At 48.5% G+C, this 24,881-nt stretch overlaps 1 protein-coding gene and 3 non-coding genes across 5 annotated transcripts in view; 2 read left to right on the forward strand and 2 right to left on the reverse strand.

The window, feature by feature from the left end:
- VAC14 (VAC14 component of PIKFYVE complex) overlaps positions 1-24,881 on the reverse strand; it is a 98,283-nt gene that overhangs the window by 67,202 nt on the left and 6,200 nt on the right. Inside the window, exons 2-10 of one of the 2 annotated variants that reach the window (XM_036275121.1) lie at positions 14,686-14,836; positions 14,214-14,381; positions 13,372-13,434; positions 12,714-12,821; positions 12,121-12,230; positions 11,734-11,840; positions 10,620-10,754; positions 9,943-10,095; positions 3,009-3,072 (exon numbers count right to left, since the gene is read on the reverse strand). In XM_036275121.1, coding sequence (XP_036131014.1) covers positions 3,009-3,072; positions 9,943-10,095; positions 10,620-10,754; positions 11,734-11,840; positions 12,121-12,230; positions 12,714-12,821; positions 13,372-13,434; positions 14,214-14,381; positions 14,686-14,836 — 1,059 coding nt within the window. The remainder of the gene's footprint in view (positions 1-3,008; positions 3,073-9,942; positions 10,096-10,619; positions 10,755-11,733; positions 11,841-12,120; positions 12,231-12,713; positions 12,822-13,371; positions 13,435-14,213; positions 14,382-14,685; positions 14,837-24,881) is intronic. The other variant, XM_036275122.1, reaches the window with a different exon arrangement.
- Positions 8,845-8,915, reverse strand: TRNAG-GCC. Its single transcript has one exon. It is a non-coding gene; the product is annotated as a tRNA-Gly (tRNA).
- TRNAG-GCC lies at positions 16,845-16,915 on the forward strand. The gene has a single exon. It is a non-coding gene; the product is annotated as a tRNA-Gly (tRNA).
- Positions 17,524-17,594, forward strand: TRNAG-GCC. Its single transcript has one exon. It is a non-coding gene; the product is annotated as a tRNA-Gly (tRNA).

Here is a 24,881-nt window from a genome sequence, read left to right on the forward strand (position 1 = left end):
ACTGAATAATGCTTCTGATATTACCAATTAATAACGAGAAAACTCCAGTGGCTCTCTCTGGGAGGCAGCACTTTATTTCTGTAACATCTAACACCTTAGAGCATTCGTATGTCACATGTCTAATGAAATCAATAGAAAGGTAAATCTTTTTTTTTTTTTTTTTTTTACTTTATTGATTTTAGAGAGAGGAAGGGAGAGGGAGAGATAGAAACATCCATGAGAGAGAACATCAATTGGCTGCCTCCCTCAAGCCCCCACTGGGGATCTGGCCCACAACCTGAGCATGTGCCCTGACCAGGAATCAAACCAGTGACCTCTTAATGCATGGGTCAACGCTCAACCACTGAGCCACACTGGCTGGGCAGGAAGGTAAATCTTAAAAAAGTTGTTTCTGACTTTAGATTTGTTTTCTTATAACATATTCTAACTTTTTTTCAATCAGCAGATGCTAAAAGTCGGAAAGATTTCTAGATCTGCTTGCCTTACGTACAGGGCGCCAGTTTTATGGAGAGACCTGTACTGAACGTCACCGATGACACCATGGCCCTCAGCACCAGCGTGGAAGCCTGTTTATATGGCAACGCCTGTCCAGGGCTCCTGCACCGGGTGTTAAAGAGGTCAGTACGCAAGCTTTTGCACCTCCCCAACTATGAATAACAGAAGTGAAACGCGTGGGCTTTGGAGTCAGGCCAGCTTGAATTCCAACTTGGCCACTAATTAGCTGAATGACTTTGGGCAAGAAGTTAACCTCTCTGGGCCTGTTTCCTCATTTGTAAAGTGGGGATAATAACAAGGTTCTTGCAGTAACAACTGTAGCTAGAATGTGCAAAGTGCTTTCTGTGGGCCAGGCCCCATTCTATGCTCTTAACAAAGTTCAGTTCATTTAAGTGCTAGACCTCTATGAAGTCCATACTATGGTCACACCCAGTTTGCAGATGAAGAAGCTGAGGCAGGAGGAGGTTAAGCTATTTGCCTAGGGTCACATAGTCAGGCATAGCTGAATCAGGATGTACGTCCAGAAAGTGGAACTCTCCTACTCAGATTCACGAGAGAGGAGGACCCTGCTTGGTGCAGTAAGTAAGGAGAGATGAGAGAAGGAGAGAGGGAGAGAAAAAGAGAGAGAACTGACTCCCATGGAGCAGGACAATTCCCTGTAGCCTAGGTTATAATGACAAGTCTGCTAACAGGACTTTCTGTTATCAATTTTGTCCCTCACCCTCATCTATCCTCCCAGCAGGTCTTTTCAATCACAGGTCTGCTCCCTCACTCCCACCTATAATACTGGCTCCCACAGCCTTCAGAACAAGCTCCTCTGGGGTACACACCAGTTTCCCTGCATCTCCATCCAGACCTCTCCCTCAAGCTCCAGATCCACTGGCCAAACCTGCCCCCTTGACTGCTCTTGGGGATGCTGAGCCACCTTGAACAGAGCTTCTGACTGGCCCACTCACACACCTGTCCCTCCTTCCAGCTTGGGAAATGATACCAGGATATCCTGATTTGGCTCAAGCCAAAAACCTAGAAGTTATTCTTTCTCTCACTTCTCTCCTTTCACTCCATCCCATTAGCAAATTCTGTCCGTTCTACCTTCAAAACAGATCTCAAATCTATCCAACTTCCTCCCTATTCCATCACCTCTTCAGTCTGAACTTCTACCCCTCCTAACCTGTCTGCACCCATGTGAGTCCTTCCTACATATGCTCTCTGCACAGCAGCTCCCAGATCTCCTGTCCCTCCTCAGGAGATAATCAAACCACTGACCCTGTGGGGTTTAAACATTAGCAAAATCTAATGATGCGACACAAAGTATCTGGCACACCAAGGGCCTAGGAAGCACTCACCCACCGAGTGTTCATCACTGCCAGTGACCAGTCCAGCCTCAGCTCAGGGACCGTCGCTTGCCCCCAACACCCTGAGTCCCCCGTCAGAGCAATCACTACCCTTTCTGGCAACTTCCTGGTTATTTCTCTGCTGTCCCACAGAGAACCTCAAGGTCAGGGGCCATATCTCCATCTTGGAAGCGGTAAGGTTGAACACAGGCAGGTGCTCTGGAGTGTGCGACAACTAAAATGAGTGAAGAATGTTTACTGGCTTGCTCGAGCACTGTGCAAGCGGTCCTAAGAGCAGGAGACCATGTTTATAATCAGTACTTGCATACTTTGAAAACATGCACAGGGTCCTTAGAGATAAGAATAAATAAAAAATGACAAAAACGGAGGAAAGATCCTCAGCGTCTGGGGAAGAACAGAGCCTCTTGGGGCTGATGGCACATTTTCCCTTCCTGAGCGACTGGTTCCCCAGGACTGAGTTCAAAGGGAAGAAACCCCTTATAGAAGAGCCACCATTTATTCTGGCTCCACAGTGCCAATTCCACCCAAAGAAAAAGCAAGATGGGCCATGTCCATAGCACTCAGGCAAGGACAGCATGGTGACAGTTCTTTCCCCAGGAGAAATCCATCACTCTGCAGAGTATAGAGGGGGCTGGCAAGGAAGGGAATTCTTTTGATGCTTGTCCTGCATTGCCCCCATGTGGAAAGTTACACTATTACAGCTGGTCCAGGAGCCTAGGAGAGGACATTTCCTGCTACCTACACAGTCCATGTACTTAGACTCAAAATACTGCTTGTAATCCAGATTATCCTTGAATAGCCTTCCCCTTGTCAGTCTTGTCAGCCTCACATTATCCTGAACAAGCAAAAGGTGCTGGGAAAAGGGTCCGTGAGTGTCTTACTGTAGTCACCACGTATCAGCTATACTTTTATAACTTGTATTTACTGACCTCCAGGAGTGTCCAACCACCCCCACCCGCCAAGGCGATCTGTCCATCAGAACTGGGTGGGTTGGGCTTGCTCAGTATCCCTCAGATTCCCTCATCAGACACCTCCTGTGCCCCATAAGCAGTGGCCCCAAGCAGCTTGCCTCGGGTATTCACTGCAGTCTCCTGCACCCAGGAAAGATCCAGGCTGCTTGCTTTCTACAAACACCTCTGGCTGGAACATACCACTTACCTGGCTGGAGAGAAAACGCTGATGCCGCTACTAAAGCTGGAGTCACAAGAACCATCAGGGCCTCCTGGGGAGAGCAAGAGGAATAATGGATCGTGCTAAAGGGGGTTGGAGTCTTTTGAGTGAACAAGATGCCTGTTATAAAAACACAGACTCTCTGGTCCCCCACACTTTGATTTTGGCCCTTGAAAAGGAACATGGCTCTGGAGCCCTGAGGACCCAATGCTTACTCATTCCCAAAGCTTTTGGGATAGGACCCATGCTTGTAAGATTTTAGGCACAGCGATCTCACAAGGAGAGGGGACACCAGGGCTGAACACATCTGGGAAATCTCAGCAGGGACTGCTGGCCTGATGGCATGGATGTTAAAATGACTTCTGGAATACCCAACCTCATTAGCCATCAGGCATCAGGTACACATAAATCAACACTGCAACGAGATGCCATTTCACACCCACTAGAATGGCTAAAATGAAAGAGAGGTAATAATAACAAGTGGTGGTGAGGATGTGGAGAAACTGGAAGGTTTGGGCACTGCTGGTGGGAATGGAAAACAGTCCGGCAATTCCTGAAAAAGCTAAACATAGTTACCAGATGACCAGCAATTCTACTCCTAGGTGTGTACCCAAGAGAAAGGAAAACTTATGTCCACACAGCACGTTCACAGCAGCACTACTTAAAATAGCCAAAACCTGCACATGATCCAAATTCTACTAACCAATGAATGGATAAACGGAATGTGTTAGAGCCATACAATGGATTATTATTTAGCCATAAAAAGGAGTGAAGTACTGACGCCTGCTACAACATGGATGATCCTTGAAAATGTTATTTTAAAGGAAAGAAACCAGTTGCAAAGGATCCCATATTGTGTGATTCCACTTAGATGAAGTGTCCAGAATAGGCAGATCTATGGAGACAGAAAGTAGACCAGAGGTTGCCAAGGGTGAGAGGGGATGAGGGAATAGGGTGTGATGGCTATTTTCTTAAATTAAACAAAAAACCTTTTGTTTTGAAATAATTTTAGGTTTACAGAAAAGTTGCAAAAGTAATACAGAATTCCCTGTATATCCTTCACCCAGTTGCCCTAATGTTAACATTATAGATACCCATCCTTTAATTATCAAACCAGGAAAGTAGCACTGATACAATACTATTAACTACAGACTTAATTTGCATTTGACCAGTTTTTCCACTTATGTCCTATTTCCGGGATTGAACCTAGGACCCCACGTTGCATCTTGTTGTCCTGTCTCCTTAGTCCCCTCCAATCTGTGACCGTTCCTCAGTCTTTCTATATCTTTCCTGAACTGAATACTTCTGAAGCCCTAGTCAGTTACTTTGTAGCATGTCTCCTGAGTTGGGTTGCCTAATTTCCTCATGGGTCAGGTTCAGGTTAAGTCATAGGCCTTTTCAAGGTGTACCAGGAAAACATGACATCTGTCTCATTACTGGGGATGGTGGCCTTGTCACCTGATTAAAGTGATGTGTCCTGGGTTTCTCCCCTATAAAGTTACTATTTTCCTTTTTGTAATTAATAAATATCTTGGGGAAGATAGCTGAGATTAGACAAATACTCAGTTTTTTCCCTCGAACATCCCCCCACTGATATTTAACACCTATTAGTGGATCTGGCCTATAACAATTATTACTGTGGAGTTTGCCTAATGATACCTTTCCATTTTCCTCTTTCCTTCTATATTTATTAACTGGAATTCTTCTATAAGAAAGAGCTGTCCCTTCTCCACCATTTATCTAGCCATCTATTCATCTATCCCTTCATCTATCCGTATCATTATGGACCATATGTATTTTATTCTGTGGGTTACAAATGAAAACTATTATTTACATTAAACAGTTTAAACTATACAAGTAAAAAATTTTCTTAATTTAACAATTTCAAAAACAAACCAAAGCCCCTTTCTACCAGTTAGGCAGATATCCCCTCATCTTTTGCTGATCCTACTTTTTCTTTTGTAAACATAAATGGAATCAGAGAATGTCTGTGGTTACTTGCTTTTTTCACTTTGTACTGTCTTAGAGCAGTGCTATTCTAGGTGTGGACATGAAACTACCCCTAACCCCCCCAGTAAGGGGACCTTTAGTTCCACATTAAACAGAGAATCTCTGAGCTGCCCCCTGTCCTCTCGAGTCCCAGAGAACCTTTGGGGGATATGGCACAGCGGGGTGGGTGCAGGAAGGGCTGTGGGCATCAGTAGGGAAAGGGGAGGAGGACATGTGGGGAAGGCTGGGCTGGTCAGCCTGGACCAGCAGCCTGGAAAAGCAGCTGGGACTCCATGCCCCTGGAGGCCTCCTCCTGTCTTTCATAAATACACACATGTATAGATGAAATGATGTGATATCAGAAACTGGCCTGTAATTAATTTTGATTGTTTCCCAATTTCATTTACATCCCTCTCATGCTTCCTTATGAATTAGTGTGAGCATTTCTCCAGGATCCCATGTACTCGGGGGCTGCTGAGTAAAAGGATCAGACCTGACACTTCAGCAGATATGGCCAAGTTGCCCTTTAGGAAAACTCTACCTATCTGTAGTCAAGAATGGAGGAGTAATCATTCCCACAAAGCCCCACACAGGGATATCAGTAATCTTTTAAATGTTTGCCAAGTTGGATAAAAATCCTACACTGTTTTCCTTTGCAATTCTTGGATTCTCAGTCAGGCCAAGCATCTTCAGTTGCCCCTTTGTATTAATTTCCTCTTCAGGGACCGCAGTATAAACAATTGCTATGAGCAGAGACTCTGGGCCCCTGGGCCTGGGTGTGAGCCCTGACTCCCCTACTTACTGCCTATGTGACCACTGGGCAGGTTACTTGACTCCGCCTCTACGTCCTCACCTGTCTAATGGGGTAATGACAGTGCCGACACCTGCTATGACAATAAATGAGCTACCATTTGTTAGGCGTTTAAAAGGGAAAACCTTACCTACATCCATTTTCATTTCCTAAGAAAAAATTCTTAAATGTTTAAGGCTTTTGATACACACTGCTAAATGTACTTGCCAGATAATATATTTAAGTGGTTTACTTTTTGTCTCTGTTTTTCCCCAAGATCTCCACAGAGAACATATATTTCCTTTAAAATCAGAGTGAAAAATGGAGGTGAGACGGGAGAAGAGTGGAAGATAAAGAGAAAGAAAAGATCCAGTTCGAACAACCTCCCTGAAGCTTGGCCTGGCGCCTTGTCCTCTGTTACCACCAAAGTCACATGGTTACTCCTCTGTGGATCTGTTCCTGAGCTCCTTGCAGGCAGGTCCTCAGTGTCATTCACCTGCATCTGCAGTGCCAACACCCAATGCATTCGAAACTTTGTCATGGATGGAGTCCATCACAGGCTGCCCCAAAGAAGTCACCAGCTCTCCACTGGCAGCCCTATTTGTAGCTCCACTGCTCACCTGCCACGTGAACTTCAATCCCTGACCCTTTCTGATTCCTCATTTAGGACCCACCAAGGGCTTATCACCACCTGGGCAACGCTGGAGAATAAAAAAAAAGGGATAAAAAAGCCCTGTCCTGAGAACCTTGCTATAGAGATGGATCTATTATAAAAGTGTATTAAACAACCAGACACTAAACACTTATAACTGAGTGTTTGGCCTGTGCCACGTGCTAAGAGCTTTACATGCAAAAGCCTTGCTTGAAACTCACCATCACACTGTGGCTAGGTGGTATTATTATTGCTGTACTTAACAAATAAGGAATCTGAGGCTTAGGAAGACCAAGTGGCTTGCTCAAGGGAACAGACATGAAGTTAGCAGAGCCAGGACACAGGCAGGCAGTTCTGGCCCCAGAATTCAGGTCACGACACATGAGGCAATTAGGGAATGCCATGGAGAAGAGTAGGGAGGACGTATCGAATGCCACGGGAACTCAGAGTCAGAGACCCTGCGCTGCGGACCCCACAAGGAGCAGGGCTGAGGGAGAGCCAGAGCAAGTGCAGAGGGCTGGGAGCAGTGTGGCACATACGTGAGCCTACCCTGCCCGAAGCCCTGTGGAGGCGAGGGAGACACCCGTGTGTGTGAGTATATGCTCACGCACAGGGCACCTGGCTGACAAGCCTCCCTGCAGGTCTGGCCCAGAGGCGTGCATAAAGAATGTGATGTGTACCCTGGCCAGTTTGTTCAGTGGTTAGAGCATCGGCCTGCGGTCCAGAAAGACCCGGGTTCGGTTCCCGCTAAGGGCACGTACCTCGGTTGCAGTTTGTCCCTGGCCCTGGTTGGTCGTGCGGGTGGCAGCCACTCGATGTGTCCCTTTCACGTCGATGTTTCTCTCTCTCTCTCTCTCTCTGTTCCTCTCTCTCCCTCCCACTCTACCTGAACAAAAAATGGAAAAATGTCCTTGGGTGAGGATAAAAATAAAGAATGTGATTGTTGTGGGACGCAGCAACACAGACTGAGCTGGGGAGACAGACACTAGGTGAGGAAAACACTTGGTGAGGGAGACCTGGCAGGAGGCTCCTCTCCATGAGGACCCAGGTTGGAAGAGTGGAGCAGAATAATTAAAGGAAGCAGGAGTGGTTGGGATGAACCTGCTGACTGACTAGTTAAATCAACCCTCTTTTGGCTTGAGGGCATCTTCTCCTGGTACCTTGGTAAAGTGGTGGTTAGTTACAAGCTGAGCGGGTCTGGAATGGATGTGGAGCCCCAAATCAGCTGTTGCCATCTCTGGGAACAACCATCAAGTGGTTTTGTGTCTGCCGAAACGTGGTTTATGAGGCAGTCAAATCCGAAGCCAATCTGACTGCATATGTCTTGGTTAGGACTAGGTTCTCCTGAGCAGGGAGCAGTTTCAAGAAAGCTAAGGAAAATTACCTAAGAAGTTAAACAAATATGCTGCCTGGACAGGAATGGAACCGGGCCTCCTGCATGGCAGGTAGAAATTCTACCACGGAGCCACCCAAATCCAGTTGGTTTCTTAGCAGCTGCCATGACCACTGGACGCAACAGTTCCTTTCCAGAGGGCGTGGCTTGTGGCCACATACACAGAGTGGGGCACAGGCTGCTGGGTCTACTTCGGGGAAAGGGGCGCTAACTTAAAAAAAAAAAATCGAGATATAATTCATATAACATAAAACTTCCTGACACAAAGTTTACCGTTTTAAAGTGTACAATTATTTTTTTTCTACATCCACAAAGTTGTACAAACACCATCACTATTTAATTCCAGAACATTTCCATCACCCCAAAGAGAAACCAGGTCTGTTAATAGTCAGTCCCAATTCCCCCTTCCCTACACTCAGCAGCCATTATTCCACTTTCTAATGCTATGGATTAAGTAGCACTAATTTTTAAAATCAGTAGAAAATATTCCAAACTTCTGCATGTTGCAACTTGTCAAGCCAAAAACAAAACAAAGAGAAACAGCTCCCCCACACCCCCGACAAAATAAACCCTATCACCCAAGCAAAAAAAGTAGGATATGGAATTACACAGGGTGGGGCAAAAGTAGGTTTACAGTTATATGTGAAACAGAGTTTATTTCTGTATTATTATTTAATAATTATTGTATTATTTTCCATATAACAACTGTAAACCTACTTTGCCCCACCCTGTATAAGTTGTATGATCTCAAATATATATAATGAAAAAAAATGATGGGAACAGTCCTGCTTCTTTATATTTTCCCTTACTTTCCAAATTTTCTAAAACAAGAATAAAAAAATAAGATAAAAAATACTTATATATTAGTGAAAGTTCACAAAATATGTCTATGTGTGAGATTCTTCTAATATCTCTCAGAAAGCAAGCTCCTGCCTTGGGAGGCCCATACTAACTTATTTCCCCAAGTTTTTTTTTCAAGGAGCAAAAAGTCTCCAGCTGCTGCATTGGCCGGGAATCGAACCCGGGCCTCCCGCGTGGCAGGCGAGAATTCTACCACTGAACCACCAATGCTCCAGCTGGATACTACTCTGCCTCCAGCGGTTTTGCTACCGTGGCTCACAGAGGCCAAGGCAAGCTGTAACGTGACACCTAAAACAATCCAGTAGGCCAAACCCATGGGAGGAGGCCCAAGGGGCACGTGTGCCTGAAATTCTCAGATATTTAAAAGAAAAACAAATAAATAAAAGAGACACCCAAGAATGGCAATGGGAGAAAATGCTTTAGTAATTCTTTTGGCTCCTGAGTCAAGTCCTAGAATTTAGTCTGTAAGCCTTAAAGATCTGAGTAGGTTCTGTATCAATTTACTCTCTGGCTGATTCTGCCAAGGAGAACATCACCCCAAAGCTGATCAGTGACCTCTCAGTGAGGCTAGAGGTCCAAGAGATTATAAAACGTCTAGATAACATTTAGAGTCAAACTCTGACTCCAGTGGACATAAACATGACTTACTTCATGTTACACATAAATAAGACAATCATGTTAAAGGAGTCTGAAAGGAGAGCAGAGCCATTTCATTTTATAAAGACACTGATTTTGACAGAGTTTCCACGGACTGAATAAACTGCCACCAGAGTGCTCCTAACCCTCCCCGAGGATGACCGGCACAGTAAAGGCAGCCAGCTTCTGGATGGCTGCTTGTCTACAGCCAAGACTCAAGAGACTCTGTAACCTGTGCTCCTGCCACACTCCAAACCTTTTCATTCTGAAAACAACTGTTTCTGCAGCTGAGCCAGGAAATGATTAAAGAGAGGAGTCATGGTCTGTGAGGCAACAGGGTTAACAGTAGGGGTTCTGCACACAGACCGTGAGGGTTCATATCCCAACTCTGCTACTGAGTTGTTGCCAGATCCTGGTCATGTTATCTATCTTCCCTGTGTCCATTTGTAGAATGGGGGTAACAACAGTTCCTGCCTTATTGGGTTGTCATGAGTTAACATATAGAAAGTAGTTAGTGAGGCCCCAAATCAAGTCAACTACGATCTCTGGTTCCCTGGTGCACTCCCTGGGAGGTGAGGGGCAGGAGGCAGAGCTTACTCACCACTGACTGTCCCCTCCTGCTTTGCCAAGGAGTCGTCGGGGTTGGGGTCTGCTGGCCTCTGGACCACTGGCTTTGGCTCATCAGGCTCGTCGTCTTCAGGGGTGACCAGTTTCATCAGGCTCTGGTTGCACACATTGGCCACCTCCTTGATGCCTGGGTCCACTGATGTAAGGAGCAGTCCCATCTGAGGTCATCCCTAAAACCAAGGTCACTGGCATTGGTCAGGGGCTCGGTCCTCCTCAGAGGTATGCTGGTGGGCAGACAAGCAGTCTGAACAGAGTCCATGTCCTCCTGCCACAATGGTGTCTCCTCAAGATGCTCCTGTGTGGTGCCTTCTTGTAGGGCTCCTTCTCGGTGGACTTCCCACCAACAGGATTTCCCCCACCCAGGGCTGGGCAGTGTGAGCTCAGGGGTTGAAACCGTCAGACCCAGGAGAGCTGCTCAGGTCTGTAAGTAATCAGGTTAGCTCTGGGGATAGCAGCATCTGTTCTGTGTCCCTGGTGCTGTCTTGGCTCTCCCAGTCCAGTCCGTGTTCAGCAATGCCTCCTGTTCCCTTGATCCCCGGGACTCTTGCGAGACGCCCCATCCTAAGGGAGCCCCATCCCCACTCCAGGGTCCTGCAACTTCATAGCCTCCTTTACGTCCACTCTTGTTTCCTGTCTCCGAACAAAGGATACTTTTCTTGCGGTCATCGTAGGCCAGGCAAGGCAAGACAGCGGTCAGGATCCCAGAGGAGTAGGGCAGCATCACCCGGCCAGCCAGCTGGATGAACTCCCTCATCCAGCACATGGCTGTCAGCTGGATCAGGTCATCTGGAAGAGGGAGGGGCAAGTTCCAGGAGGGTCAGCATGAGTAGCAGAGTGCTCCCTCCCACTGGCCATGCCCACAGGACGGGACTGCAGGGCACCCGACGGCTTGCACTGCTTCTGGCCTCACCAATACTCTCTCGCCCTTGCTTTCTGCCTCCCATAGGTACATACAGTATCAGGTTGGACTAGAACAACAATCTGTGGCAGACTGTAAGGGCAGCCACAATTCTCTACTCCTCTCTGTGTCTGTGCGTCCTACAATGGGCCTCTGCGGCTTCTCTCATCAAGAGGTGAGTCCACTTCCTCCCTCCTTGACCCTGGTCTGGCCTTGCCGCTTTGGCCAACAGAAGGTGGTAAAGAGATGGTGTGCCTGGTTCAAGCCTATGCCTCAAGATGCCTTGCTCACTTCTACCATGTCTCCTGGGACCTCACTGATGCCAGATGAGTGCACTTGGACTAGCCTGCTGGATGATGACACGTGGACCAATTGTCCCTGCTGCTCCAGGTGACAGCCATACAACTGCCAAACATGAGTGAGGCCATCCTAGACCACCCAGCCTTAGCTAACCCTCCAGCTGACTGATCAAGCCCAGCCATACTTCGCCCAGTAAGGAGAACCAGCCAGTGGACCCACAGACTCAAATAAGAAGTCTGTGTTAAGCAATTACATACTGTAGTGGTTTGACACTCAATAGAAGCTAACAGGAACAATCCTAACCTCCAAGCGTTTCAATTCAGAGTTCTAAGGCCGAGCTTGCCACCAAGAGAGTCCAGATTTTACTTCCTCCAGGGTCAGACCAAGTGAAAGGGCCTCCATATTAACAGAGAACCCAAATCTCTCTCTCACAAGGACCTGCCGCTCCACTGCTCTGGGATCCAGTGTTGCACAGGTTCACACTCCTACCAGGACTCTTTCCGAGACAGTGAGAGAGAAAGGAGCTTTTGTGGAGGTGGCAGTGGCCATGGGCCTCCACAAACTCACCTGTGGTCTGGCAGTGAATCACCAGGATGTTGGCCATCTCAGCAAACTTAACACTGGAAGGGTTCTTCTTAATTTCTTTCAAGAATTCTCCAAGGACCACTTCACACCTGCCAATGAGAGGAGAAGGGATACAGGAGACACCAGCCACGGCCCACTGCTGCTCTGGGTTGGCCACCAGAGGGGAATACACTTTGAACTTGTCAGATGAATGGTTTGCAGAGACTGGGGGTTGATGAGCTCTTACTTAGCTCCTCATGGTGGGAAGCACATAAGTCAGGAAGAAAAGAGGAAACTTCGTTCTGCTGCCACCTGTCTGTTGGTGTGGGGTATATGTGTGCCCTGAGGGGCCCAGGGTGGTGGCAGCTGCCTGCCCCTCCCTCCACTCACATTTTCCGAATCTCTTTGCCATTGTCGCCCAGGATCTGGAAGAGTCCATCCAGGATCTCTGGCAAATAATCCAGCAGGTTGATGTCTGGCACGGACTCCAGAACCAGGATCTGACCCAGGGGAAGAAACCAGGAGGGAAAGTTACATCAGCCCAAGAACCGTTGCCTCCTCCTCCCCAACCCCCTGGGCCTGGGCAGTGAGAAAAGGCCCTGCTGAGGCAGCATTTCACGGCACTGCAGGTGTCCCGCGGCGGAGAGGGGTGCTAGCAGCTACTGGTTAGCGGTGCAAGGAGGTCAGGTGCCATGGCAGAAGGGAGTATGAGGGAAAGGACTGACACGCCAGAAGAGTCTGACTGCCAGTAGCACTACTGGATTCAAAGAGAAACTGGGGTTTTCCAAGGAAAGGAAAGAATCGTATCCTTGCCAGGGGCAAGCTGAATAAACGTGTTTTTAGACTGTCTGGTGTCACTGGCCATTGGAACAACAACTAGGCTCCTCTCAGCCACAGGACCTGCCCAGGATGGGTCAGAGAACAGATATGCCTAAAGCAGAGGCTCAGCACGGCTGGGAAAGTGCCTTGGGGCCAGCCCTTACCCAGGAGATGATGAACTGCCGGGCATACTGGTTGTTGGAGTAAATCCTCTCCCGCAGCAAGGGGATGAAGCCCACCAGGTCAAACTTGTTGCTCTCTGTCACGATGTCCTATGGATCAAAGACACATGAGCTTCTGACTGACAGCCAGGGGCCAGGTGAAAAATGGGTGATAGAATGGTTCCGCATTTTGACTGTGCTGGTGACATAAGTCTATACACTTGTTAATGAACTGTACATCAAAGAGTAAATTTGATTGTATGCAAATGAAAAAACCTAAATTAGGAAGAGTGTCCCCAGTGATGGAATTTTTTTGTTAATACTCACCTGAGGATATTTTCCCACTAATTTTTAGAAAGAGTGGAGGAGAGGGAAGGATGGAGGGAGGGAGGGAGAGAGAGAAAGAGAGAGAGACATTGATGTGAGAGAGACAACATCAATTGGTTGCCTCCTGCATGATCCCGACTGGGGTGAGGGAATTGAACCTGCAACCCAGGCTCTTGCACCTGACTGGGAATCAAACCCACAACTCTTTGGTCTGTAGGCCAACATGCTAACCACTGAGCCAAACCAGCCAGAGCCCATGTAGAATTTATAAGTTGTACAGACAGATGTTGAGAAATAGATTCTAAAAAGAAAAGTGGGAATCAAGTACAAATACCTTTAAAAGGCGGTCTAGGAGCTCAGATCCACTTTTCACATTGGGGTCTGGGTCAGCAGCCAACTACGAGACACACAGGAGAGAGATGTCAGAGGTCAAGATATCCAACGAAAACCCACGGCCGAGGTCCTGGTGTGGCTTGGAATACTGAACAGGCACCTCTTTCAGTGAATAAGCTGAAGGAAAGTAGGGGAAATGGGGAAGGAAGGGCAAAATGGAACCTGGCTAAGGAACCATGCAGTGGACATCCTCGTTCTGTTCAGGGGCTTCTTCCTGTTGGCCTTGCTCAGGGTGAATCTTAACTTGCTGGTCTTCTCTCCACTCTTGGAGGAGGGGACCAAGGCAGCTGGGAGGCTGATACTCTAGAAATGACTGTGACATTGGCAGGGAGCACTGATTCGGGATGCTTGGTCCCTGGGAGGGAAGCTCCATGAAGCTGAGAGGAGCTGAGGAGGGTCTCAGGGACTCCAAAGCCTTTCTAAGTAGAGTTTTTCCTAGCACTTAGGGGCTAGTGTTCTTCTCACAGGGAAAACACAGTCTGTGTACGGATACACCATCTTCACCTTCTATAGGGGAGCTTAGTGCTCTTCGAACTTTTTTTTTCCCCTCCAATTTGTGGTAGACTGATACTTTCATAAAGTGCTGTAAGGATAATAGAGAAATGGAAAAAAAATGTAAACACGAGCCCATTAAAAAAATTATTAGACTGAACAGACAAGTGTCCCTGGCAGCCACATGTTTATCTGCTCTGCCTGCATCTGGGAAAAGGGATCCAAGCACTCAAGTCCCGGAAGGTCAAGTTAGGTGGGTGGAGAGAACTCAGCCCAGTGAGGAGCGGTCACCTTACTCAGCCCATCAAAGAGCACGTTGAAGTGGGGCAGCACGGCGCCCCGCGCCACCTTCACGATGTTGTAGAGGGCCTCGCAGGCGTAGTAGCGCAGCCTGCTGTCTGCGTCATTGAAGCAGGTCAGCACTGGCTCGATCAACTCCTTCAGGTAGAGCCCTGAGTCCTGGGGCGAGGAGGAGGAGAAATAGCTCAAAAGGGGCCAGACCCCAGGCCCCTAGCCCCCAGTGCCAGCTGACACCCCAGCTCCCTTAGAGATGTTCAGGTCTTGGTGTGGGGCTAGGCTAAAAGACCCTTGGCAGGTTGGCTTCTCAGGACAGGGGCTGTGCCAGGGAACAAGGCTACGAGACCTTGCTGCTTTAGGTGTGGAGAGAATGGCGATAAAACACAGGTCTGCAAAGCCCTGTTGGGTCCCCAGACAGAGTCAAGGCCATGGCTTATAAGTCTGTCCCTCCAGGAGAGAGGCCCACCTTGCCCAGTGCGATGGAGCAGGCAGCCAGGCCAATGAGGCCCCCTTTCCGACTGTGGGGGTGCTGAGACAGGGCAAACTCCTGAGACAGGGTCTGGATCACATGCTTGATTTGCACGGTGTTGTTCTGGGCCACGAACTCCCGGACCAGCCTGAAGAGAGAGGGGTGAGGGGCTGTAGGACCAGTAGAATTAGGCTACCCTAGCTGTTGGCCCCAGGGCCTGCGGTTGGGAAGGAGGAGAGAGAACCTGTTCAGAAAGAGGAATCGGGAGCAGGCATCTCAGGATAGGCCTTTCCCAGTTCTGCGGCTGACTGGAAGGCGCTAGGTGGGTCACAGTTGTTTCCCTTTTCTGGGTCTCAGTTTCCCTTTGTGTAGAACAGAATGAGGAACAATAGAGCTATCTCATTTCTGGGAATCTGACAGAATGCAAGACCTGTTGGGGAACAAAAACTACAATGCATTATTAGTTGGTCAACTATCTTTATTCAACACTTGCTCAACCCTCCCTTTGGGCACCCCAGAGGTTCTCTGGGTCTATGTCATTATTTCCAGGGATGGTGCTGAACCAGGTCCCAGTTCAGTGGGCAAGATCCATACACAAACAAGTATGAAACTGTATCATTGTGGCACCAGTGATGAGAACAGAAGCAAGAAAAATGCCACGTGCTAACTTTCTTAGGCTGACTGGGAAGTGCCATTTGAATTAGATCTTAGGAGGTGAATCAACAGGCATTTTTCAGGTAAAGAAAAAGGAAGGCATGGCACAGCATCTCAGGCACAGGGAGGAGCCTGGCCAAAGGCAAGGAGCTCTGAAGAGACACGCGTGTTTAGGGAAGGCCGAGGAGTCTGGCCCGTGGAAGGAGAGGCTTGAGACGGTTCAAGGGAATGACAATCCGGTAGAAGTTTTCCAACAATGGGGTGACATGCTCAGGTCTATGTTTTGATTAGGTACTTCTGGTGGCAGCCGGGAGAGGAGGGGCTGGGGTAGGGCTGGTTTGACAGGGGAGACAGAAAAACCCTGCAGGAGACCGCCACAGTTATCAGGGTCAGGGGGGAGAGGCTGAAGAAGGGCTGAGGCTGTGGGAAAGAGCAGGATGGGACTCTTCAAACTGAACAGAAAAGCAGCAGAAGCCCATGTAATATAGGAGAGGAAAGTGTAGATATGGCTCTGAGGTATCTACTTGGGGAGGGATGCTAACAGGGAGAAGGGAGGAGGTGCCTGTGGTCACCTAGGGGATGTCCCCAAAGCAGGCCCTGTCCTGCCCCAAGTGGAGGAGAGCAGAGGGAGGCTCAGGTCCACCAGGGGCCAGTCTCTGTTTTCAGAGCCCAGTGGACACAAAGGCCGAGACACTATACCTTCCAAAAAGAGTGTCTTAAGAAGCCTGGAGATGGATGGGGAGGGGAAGATACCCATTATCCAGTGTAGCAGATTCAAGTATGATGAGGGTGGTCTAGAGATTATGGACTTTTCAAAGCAGCTGCCTTGACTCACTGTCTAATCACTTTGTGTCCATCATGGCAGGTGCACTGTATATAAATGGGGGTCTCAAGTTTGCTTGAAGAATTTTAAAGACCGCCAAGTCCAAGAAGTATCAGTCTATGTGGCTCCAGCTCAGTGTCAGGAACCTACTAGTTATTAGAGCTGTTCAGAGATAAATGCGCCATCCAATGAGGCAGTGACCAATCCTGCAAAAACGTTTCAGTGAGGGACTGGACAGGGTTGGATAAAGATTTAATACAGCAAGCCATATGGGGCACCTATTCTGTGCCAGGCACTGCACGAACAGGTGAACAGGACTGGCCTGGTTCCTGAGCTGGCAGATGTGAGAACAGAGATGTCAGCAAGGGGCTGCACGGATGGCCTGGGAGGTGCCTCTTTCTTTGATCTTTGTAGAATGAGATTGCACCACGCCCACCCCAGGGGCTGAGGGTTATGGATAAACCAAGGGTCTTTGGGTGGAAGCTCAATGTCAGTTTCATAGGCCCCCACCACTCCCAAAACAGTATAATAAGGTCTAGCAAGGATGGTTCTAGATAAACCTGTTTGGCTTTCCAAACCGGACAAACTGGCCAGATGAGGCCATCATCTGCCAGGACTCAGACTCTGAGTGTACAGCCCCTTGAGAAAAGCCCTGAAGATGCATCAGTAAACAGCTGGAGCATTGGTGGTTCAGTGGTAGAATTCTCGCCTGCCACGCGGGAGGCCCGGGTTCGATTCCCGGCCAATGCAACGCGGTTCTTTTTGCCTTTCCCTGGCAGGTTTCCTCCTCCCAGCGGTGTGGCTGGAGGAGCCAGTCTCCTCAACCATGCCAGGCCTGCAGCAGCCAAAGGTGCTGCGAATCTCTAACCACACTTCCCTGCTCAGTGAGCGTGTTAACAGCAGATGGGCTCTCCAGAGAGGCACCACTGGCATGAGACCAAGGTCTTCATGCCCTTCACCGGTGAGCGGACTCCTGCTGCACCCCCTCACCCTTGGCCAGTCTCCAGCAGGGAGCTGAGGTGAAACCTGAGAACTGTAAAACAGCTCAGCAGCAAGTAAATGTGGAATGGGAGGACCCACACATCATAGACATCAGGGGGGAGAAAGTCACCCAACGTCTCAATATGCTTTTTGCTACTGAGAAGGAAGAACTTGAGCTGTAGTTTCTGTCCCAAGTCCCGAAGGCACATCAAACACACAATACACACTCACACTCTCTTCTGCCTTCACATAAGCTTTCTGTTTCTGTGCTGATGTGGCAGCATTGGAGCTTGGCCTTATCCTTTGAGTCAGTATATATACAAGGAGGTTCAGGACTGTAATTAAAGGGAGGTTCTCACAAAGTTGCTACAGCTGAAGCATTGGTGGTTCAGTGGTAGAATTCTCGCCTGCCACGCGGGAGGCCCGGGTTCGATTCCCGGCCAATGCAGCAGCAAACTTTTTTAAATGCTAAGAGACTGAATTTGAGATTTCACACTACCTAAAGATTTTGTAAATAGTCTGATAACTGAGAATGACTTGTATTCCATAAGAATCTAGAACCTGTGTCTCCTTGTTCCTGAAGAGTCCTGGATGGGGAAATCACCAAGGCCACTGAGCAGCTGTGCCTCCCACTCCTGCCCTGCAGCCTGCTGGGCACTCTGACTGCCAACTGCACTCCCAGCGGAGCCAGGCCGTTTCTGCTCCACATGGGTTAGGGCAGCAAGACATGGAGTGATAACACGCACAAGGTTTCAGCAGGGGATCCAAAGAAGACCTAGCCCTGCAGCAACACAGGCCATCCTGGAGTCTCCCTGTAGCCTATCTCCTTGATTCAGGTCACAAATGGTCCCTAAGCGATGGGCAAGGTCACTCACTTCCTTGTGCTAGAGCCAGCCTCTGGATGCATTCTCTGCCCTCGAGGGGCTCTCTGCTGGGGCGGGGTGTGTACTGTGGGTGTGGGGAAAGGAAACAAGAGAGTACATAAGAACTCTTGTGCAAAGCAGAAAAAAAGCTCTGGTGAGAAAAGTGCAAGGTAAGGAGGGAGCAGGCAGGAAAGAGAAGGACTAGTATCTCTGGAGTAGAGGGCATTAGGGGGGCTTCATGAGGGTCAGCATTTGAAAAGGGCTCTGAAGGATGAGTAGGTGGTTCGTTCAGGAGCTGTTCAGGACGAAGCAGCCCAGACAGAGGAATAGCATAAACAAAGGCTCACAGGATGGGAGAGATTTAGTTTGGCAAAGTGAGGGACACAGGTGAAGGAGAGGTGAGGACAGGGCTGGAGAAGCTGCTCCCAGCCATGTGCTGGGCAAAGGAACCGGCAATGAATCCTGGTGGCAGTAAGGAGCCCCGGAAGGTAAGAGCGATCTGCAGTGGTGGGTGGTATGGATTTGAATGGTATTTAGGAAGGTCTGAGGACTACAAAGTCTTACAGGACTGAATGGTGAAAGAGTATGAGGAACAGGGCTCTAATGTCGGAGTGACAGCTTGTAAGAGTAACAGTGTCTCTAGAAGGGAGGAGATGGAAAAGGGGGTCTTTGTGCTCAACACTCCTGACCAAGGGCCGAGCAGCACCCTTCTCAGCTCTACCCCCTACCCTGAATTCTACCAGGGCTGAACTCAGGACACCCAGTCCACTACAGAAGTGATGGCTGTTCAAACTCTGAGTCCCCGGAACCCCAAGTCTCTACTGTCTGTATCCTTATACTTAGGGACAGAATAGTCTTCATGTCCAGGAAGACAAGACGAATTGACAGTGGTTCCCACTGGGGGTGGGCGGTGGGGTGCATGAGAACATTCTCACCAATAAATCAGCTTGGAGGGCTCTGGGCCTGGGCCCTCTGGGTCAACCCTGGGCCACAATGGGAAGAACTATACCATGAATCAAGCCCACACTCCTTACCTGGCACTCAGGGTGACTCAAACAGGGCCAGGCTGACCTCTCTAGTCTCAATGCCTGGCTGCCCAGCATAACTTTCAACTCCAGCCAGACCCACCTTCTCACTGGGCCTTGATCATCCTCCTCCATATATACTTCCTGTCTGCCCCACATCCTATCCACCTTCAAAGCTCAGCTCAAATCCAACCCTCTGCTTTTCCTGACCATCCCAGGAAGAGATCACTCCTCGGAACACTGAAGGGCTTAGTGACCCCCTCATTCTGGACCCAGCAAGGCACTGGCAACCTTACCAATTCCTTCTCATGTGTACATTTCTGTCTCCCTGGCTCCCTGATAAAGTCCCTGAGCATAGACCAGTACCACGATACTTTGCATCTCAAAGCCAGCCCTCTCACTGAGTCTGAGTCTAGTGCTCGGCACACAGGGAGTGAGGAATCAGTCAACTCCCACACGGGGATGGATCTGTGAAGGCCAGCAGGCTGAAGGCCGCACAAACACAGACAAAGCCCCTGCTGCCCTATGGGTGACATTGTGTGTGTGTGTGGGGGGAGTGTCTGCTAAGCTAAACCTAACCTGTTGGGTTAGTCAGTTTTGCTTTTAGATGGTCCTAAGCCCTTCGTGTTATAATTCAAATTACCTTTACTGGGATCCCAAAATGCACACTAAGAATGGCATCTGCCAAGGGGTGGCGGAGTACTCTAAGCCCTCTCCAGGTGCTCCGAAGCACCCCAATCAGCAGGACGTGGCCTCTCTGCTTCACAGGGCACGTGTACAGGGAAAAGCACAACCACAAAGGCCCAGTGCCAGGCCTCGCCTCTTTTCAAAAGACCACACCGTCTCCTCTTTCATCTATAGGCTAAGAGCCACAGGTAGGGTCTGAAGCCAAACTAGTTTTGAAGTTAATACTTGGCTCAGAAACTCTGCCGCTCACAAATCTCTGGGACCTTCACTGATGTAAAGGTCACAGGCACCACTGTTTGATGTATCAGAGGAGAGACTCTGCTTCTGCCTGGCTTCCTCAAAGTGTTAAGAACTCTAGCTGACCAAGCGCCCTCTAGAGGCTGTGAAAAGCCTCCATTCTCAACTGATCAGAGGTGTCACAGGATGGCAGAAACCACCTTTCCCCAGAGGTACAAACCCCAATGCTGGACAACTCCAAGCCTGTGACACCATGCCAACACCACAATGCAAAGTGCCATACCAACCACCTCCTCCCTGACAGAAGGAGGAGCCACAGACAGGGTAAGACACATTTAGAATTGTCGTCAGCCAAAGGAGAGCCTGGGGCCCCCGTCTCAGTAACACAACCACAGTCCCTCACTGGAACCCCTGGCCTCTATGACACAGCACAGGGACAATCACAGGCCACACAAGGACTGGAGAATGGACCACTTGCTAACACACATTATGCTAAGTATTTCAGTTATTCCTCAGAACAACCTCTTTCTGTAGTTATGATCTATCTTCCAGATAGAAACACAGCCTCAGGGAAACCAAGTCCCTTTCCTAAGGAAGGAACCTCTGATACACCTACAGAGTCCAAGTGACATGCAGCTTTCCCCAAACATTTCCCCACACTGTTCAGGGAGTACAGATGAGGTCTTATTCGAGATGTTCTTGTTTTTTTCCCCAATCCTCACCCGAGGACATTTTTGCATTTATCTTCAGAAAGAGAGGGAAGGAGAGAGGGAGGAAGAGAGAGGGAAACACATATGTGAGAGACACATTGGCTGCCACCCACATAACCCCATGGGGCTGGGGACAAACTGCAACCAAGGTACGTGCCCTTAGCGGGCACTGAACCCGGGACTCTCTAGTCCGCAGGCCGATGCTCTAACTGCTGAGCCAAACCGGCCAGGGCACTCGAAATGTTTTTAACATGAAGCTCTAGAACTAGATTTCTACTGTGAAGGCAGGAAATAGGTAACCATTTGCTGAGCACTTACTGCATGCCAGGTAATGTGCTAGATGTTTTACATGCATTACCTGATTTAAACCTTCCAACGGCCACTGAATTAGGTACTAGTATACCCATTTTACAAATGGGGTAATTGAGGCTCAGAGATGTTCAGAAACATTTGGGGTCAAACAATTTATAGATGGTAGGTGCAGACATCAAACCTAGATTTTTCTGGCCCCAAGGCCTAAAATCTTACCCAGTATGTTATACTATACCCCTCCTCAAATATCAGAGCTGCCATCTGCTGGATGCCTACTGGGTGCCAGGCACTTTACATTGATTATTTCATTTAACCCCAATCCCATCCCATTTGGTGATGTTCAAATGTCCCAGCTAGTAGGTGGCAAAGGTTTTAGCTGCTGCACTCACATTCCTATGTCTTCAGAGGAGACATCCCTGGCCATACGGTGGGGTAATAATTTCAATGATTTTGCATATGGAGAATCAAGACAGCACATGTAATGTGCCCTGCATTGCACATGCTCATATATTAGTATTAGTGCAAAGTCAGAAGCAGAGAGACAAACCATGATCCTATGTACACAACATGAGGTCAGGTTCATTTACTAAATGTTGACTGAGAACCTATTATGCTCCTGGCTCCAAAAATGACAGAAAAAGATAAATCCAGAGTTGTGTTTACTTCTGTGTTATAAAACTTATAGCATGGATTTGGGACTGCTGCTTTTTCCCCTCTGGCAAGTCCAATTATCCATCTCAGTTCTCTATGCAACATGCTGTATTCAGATGGCATATCCAGGCAGTAATTTCCCAAAGAGAATCTAGGTAAACAGCTCCTCCATCTGCTGAGAATTTAAGTCATTTGGTTTCCACTTGCTCACTAATCTCCAATAATTGAATGGGAAATGCAGAACATTTGCCTCTGAGGAAAGGCCTAAGCATCTACTGGATATAATGAGTGGGAAAACTATAAAGGCAAAACTGAGTCAGAGACAGCAATATTTGGATTTCAGGTGACAACCGGGACCCCTTAATGAGTGCTTTCCTCACACTGTAACAAAACATTACAGGCATTCTTATTTTGTGACTGAAATATATTTGACATATCCTAAATCCTCTCTTTTAACATGTACAATTCAGTGGTTCTTAGTATGTTTATAAAGTTGTGCAACCATCACCACAATCAATTTTAGAACATTTTTTATCATCCTAAAAAGGAAGTCTGCCCGGCCACTGTGGCTCAGGGTTGAGTGTCGACCCATGCACCAAGAGGTCGCCAGTTTGATTCCCAGTCAGGGCACATGCCCAGGTTGTGGGCCCGATCCCTGGTGGGGGGCATGCAGGAGGCGGCCAATCGATGTTTTCTCTTCTCATTGATGTTTCTATCTCTCTCTCTCTCCTTTCCTCTCTCTAAAAATCAATAAAAAAAATATTTAAAAAATAAAAAGAAACCCTGTGCCCATTAGAAGTCACTACTCATTTCCCCTTAACCCCTGCCCCTAGGCCCTAGGCAACCACTAATCTTCTCTGTCTCTATGGATTTGCCGATTCTAGATTTTTCATATAAATAAACCCATGGCCTTTTGTGTCTGTCTTCTTTCACTTAGCATAATGTTTTCAAGGTGCATTTTTTTAAAGAGGAAGAAACCGAGGAACAGAGAGGTTAAACCAGAGATCACAAACTCACAAGCTTGCAGGGGGCAGGCTGGAGATACAAGTGAGAAGGCCAAGGGACGTAAGACAAGCTGTGGTAAACTTGCCCACACAGGAAGCAAACTGGGGAGCCCATGCCCTGGTTGGGAAGGGGAGGGCAGAGGCCCTTAGGTTCCCAGGTCTGCTGTTTGGGACTGTGGGCCCCACAGAGCCACAGTGGAGAAATTTCTCAATTTAAAATACCCTGTGATCCAGGCCAAATCAAACAGGTCTGCTGGCAGGACACAGCCCCTGGCTGCCAGTCTGTGACCTCTGGATTAAGCAATTTGCTGGGAGTTCCACTGCTAATAAAGAGCTGAGCTGGGTGGGATTCTGACCCACACTCTAAAAATCACCTTAAGCCACTTGGTAATAAGTATGTTTCCCCACAAATGTGGTAGGCTCCAAAGAACCAGGGCAAACTCAAAAGTTCAATCTTTATCTGATCACAGAGTGCCCCCCCCTTTCCCCCCTGCCCTTCCCCCAGCATGCAACAACCCATGATTCAGAAGTTCTAATCCATAAGCCTGGGCTTCAGTGTTCTCAAAGTGCATGGCCCAGGCACCTACATTTGCTGGCTTCTGGAACTCAAAGTTCAGGAACACTAGAGACTTGGCATTCCTGGTTACCAAGAAGGGCATCATCTCTCCCAGTATGCAGTGAGGAGGCCCTGGCACCACCGTGTGGGACACGGTACCCCAAGCAGAGCAAGAGGCATCCCCAAAAGAACGAGCATCACCCCATTCATCAGAGTACCTCTGGCATTTCTCCCCATACTAAAGAGCACAGCCAGGGATCTTACCAACCTTTCATCAGGACTGATAAGACTATATTCCCTGAAATTGAGAGCCCACAAAACCTGATGTTGCCACTCTAAAATCATAGCCCAAGTGCCTTATCCTTTCAAAAACTGTGTGGAGAATGTCAGAGTGACCCTGTGGGGGTAAAAGCTCTCTGAGACTGTGCACAACAGGCTTACACATTTAACTATCAGATCCTGTTCATGTAACACAGGCTGGTCTTGAGATTCCAGAGCCCAGGAGTCCTTCAGTTGAGCCAAGCATCCATCTCTCTGCATTTTTAGTGTCTGAGAAGTCTGCCATCAAGAGAAAACAACCTCTCTTACTAGGAATTTTAACCCCTCATTGGAACACCATATGCAACACTGGCTCTGTCACCTGAGCAGATGGACTTTGGAAAACTTGAAGCAGCAGTTAAAACCACCATGGAGATGGTCAAGTGAAATTTTAAAAATTAAATATATGTACCCCTTTTGATTAATACCAACAGGCCCTATTCCCTGATAAATACTGACTAGTGAACTAAGCAATAACTGAAATCACCAGAAGTACTTTTTCCGACCTGCCATAATAAATCAAACTCATTTGAAACTGAATAAATGTCCTCTGACCTCTGCAGAAAAGAATCCAAAGCAGTTCTCTGCAACATCACAGCCCTTCCCGTGGCCTGGTGGATCACCAGCCTGGAGCACCTGGGTGACGACTTCTCTGTGTCCATGCTGCAGGGCACCACGCTCACCAAGGCTGAGTATAGCCCGAAAGTGCACTTCCAACCCTCCAAACCCATCAACATCAGTTCCCAGGACTTCCGGTCAAGATGGCGGCGTAGGTAAACGCGGTATCGCGTCCTCCCACAACCACATCAAACTTACAACTAAACTACAGAACAACCATCATTCAAAACTGAAATCGAGCTGAATGGAAGTCCCACAACTATGGAATTAAAGAAGCTGCATCGAGACTGGTAGGAGGGGTGGAGGCGCGACTGGCTGGTCTCACACCCATGTGTGGCGGATAAAAATCAGGGGGCTACCTCGGCTGGGAAGGTCCTCTCTGAGGACTGAGGGGTCCCTGTCCCACACCAGACGTCCTGCTCAGGTTTCCAGTGCCAGGAAGATAAGTCCCCATAACTTCTGGCTGGAAAAACCAGCGGGAACTGAGGCTCAGGGAAGCTGACGCAGCTGGAGCCCCAGGCATCTCCTCTTAAAGGGCCCGCGCACGAACTTATCGGACTCTCTCCCTCTAAGCTTGGAGGGGAGGCAGCTCGAGGGGTGCCAGAAACTTACAGGGAAGAACTGAGCTGTTTGGCATTGGAGCGAGGGCTGGAGAGGGGGCTTTCTCCGGGACAGACGTGCTGTCAGAGGCCTTTGTTCCTTTGGTGAGCCCTTCTCTGGGGCGACAGACAGTCGCCATATCTGAGACACCAGC

This window comes from Molossus molossus, unplaced genomic scaffold (assembly GCF_014108415.1).
Source record: "Molossus molossus isolate mMolMol1 unplaced genomic scaffold, mMolMol1.p scaffold_m16_p_21, whole genome shotgun sequence".
NCBI lineage: Eukaryota > Metazoa > Chordata > Mammalia > Chiroptera > Molossidae > Molossus > Molossus molossus.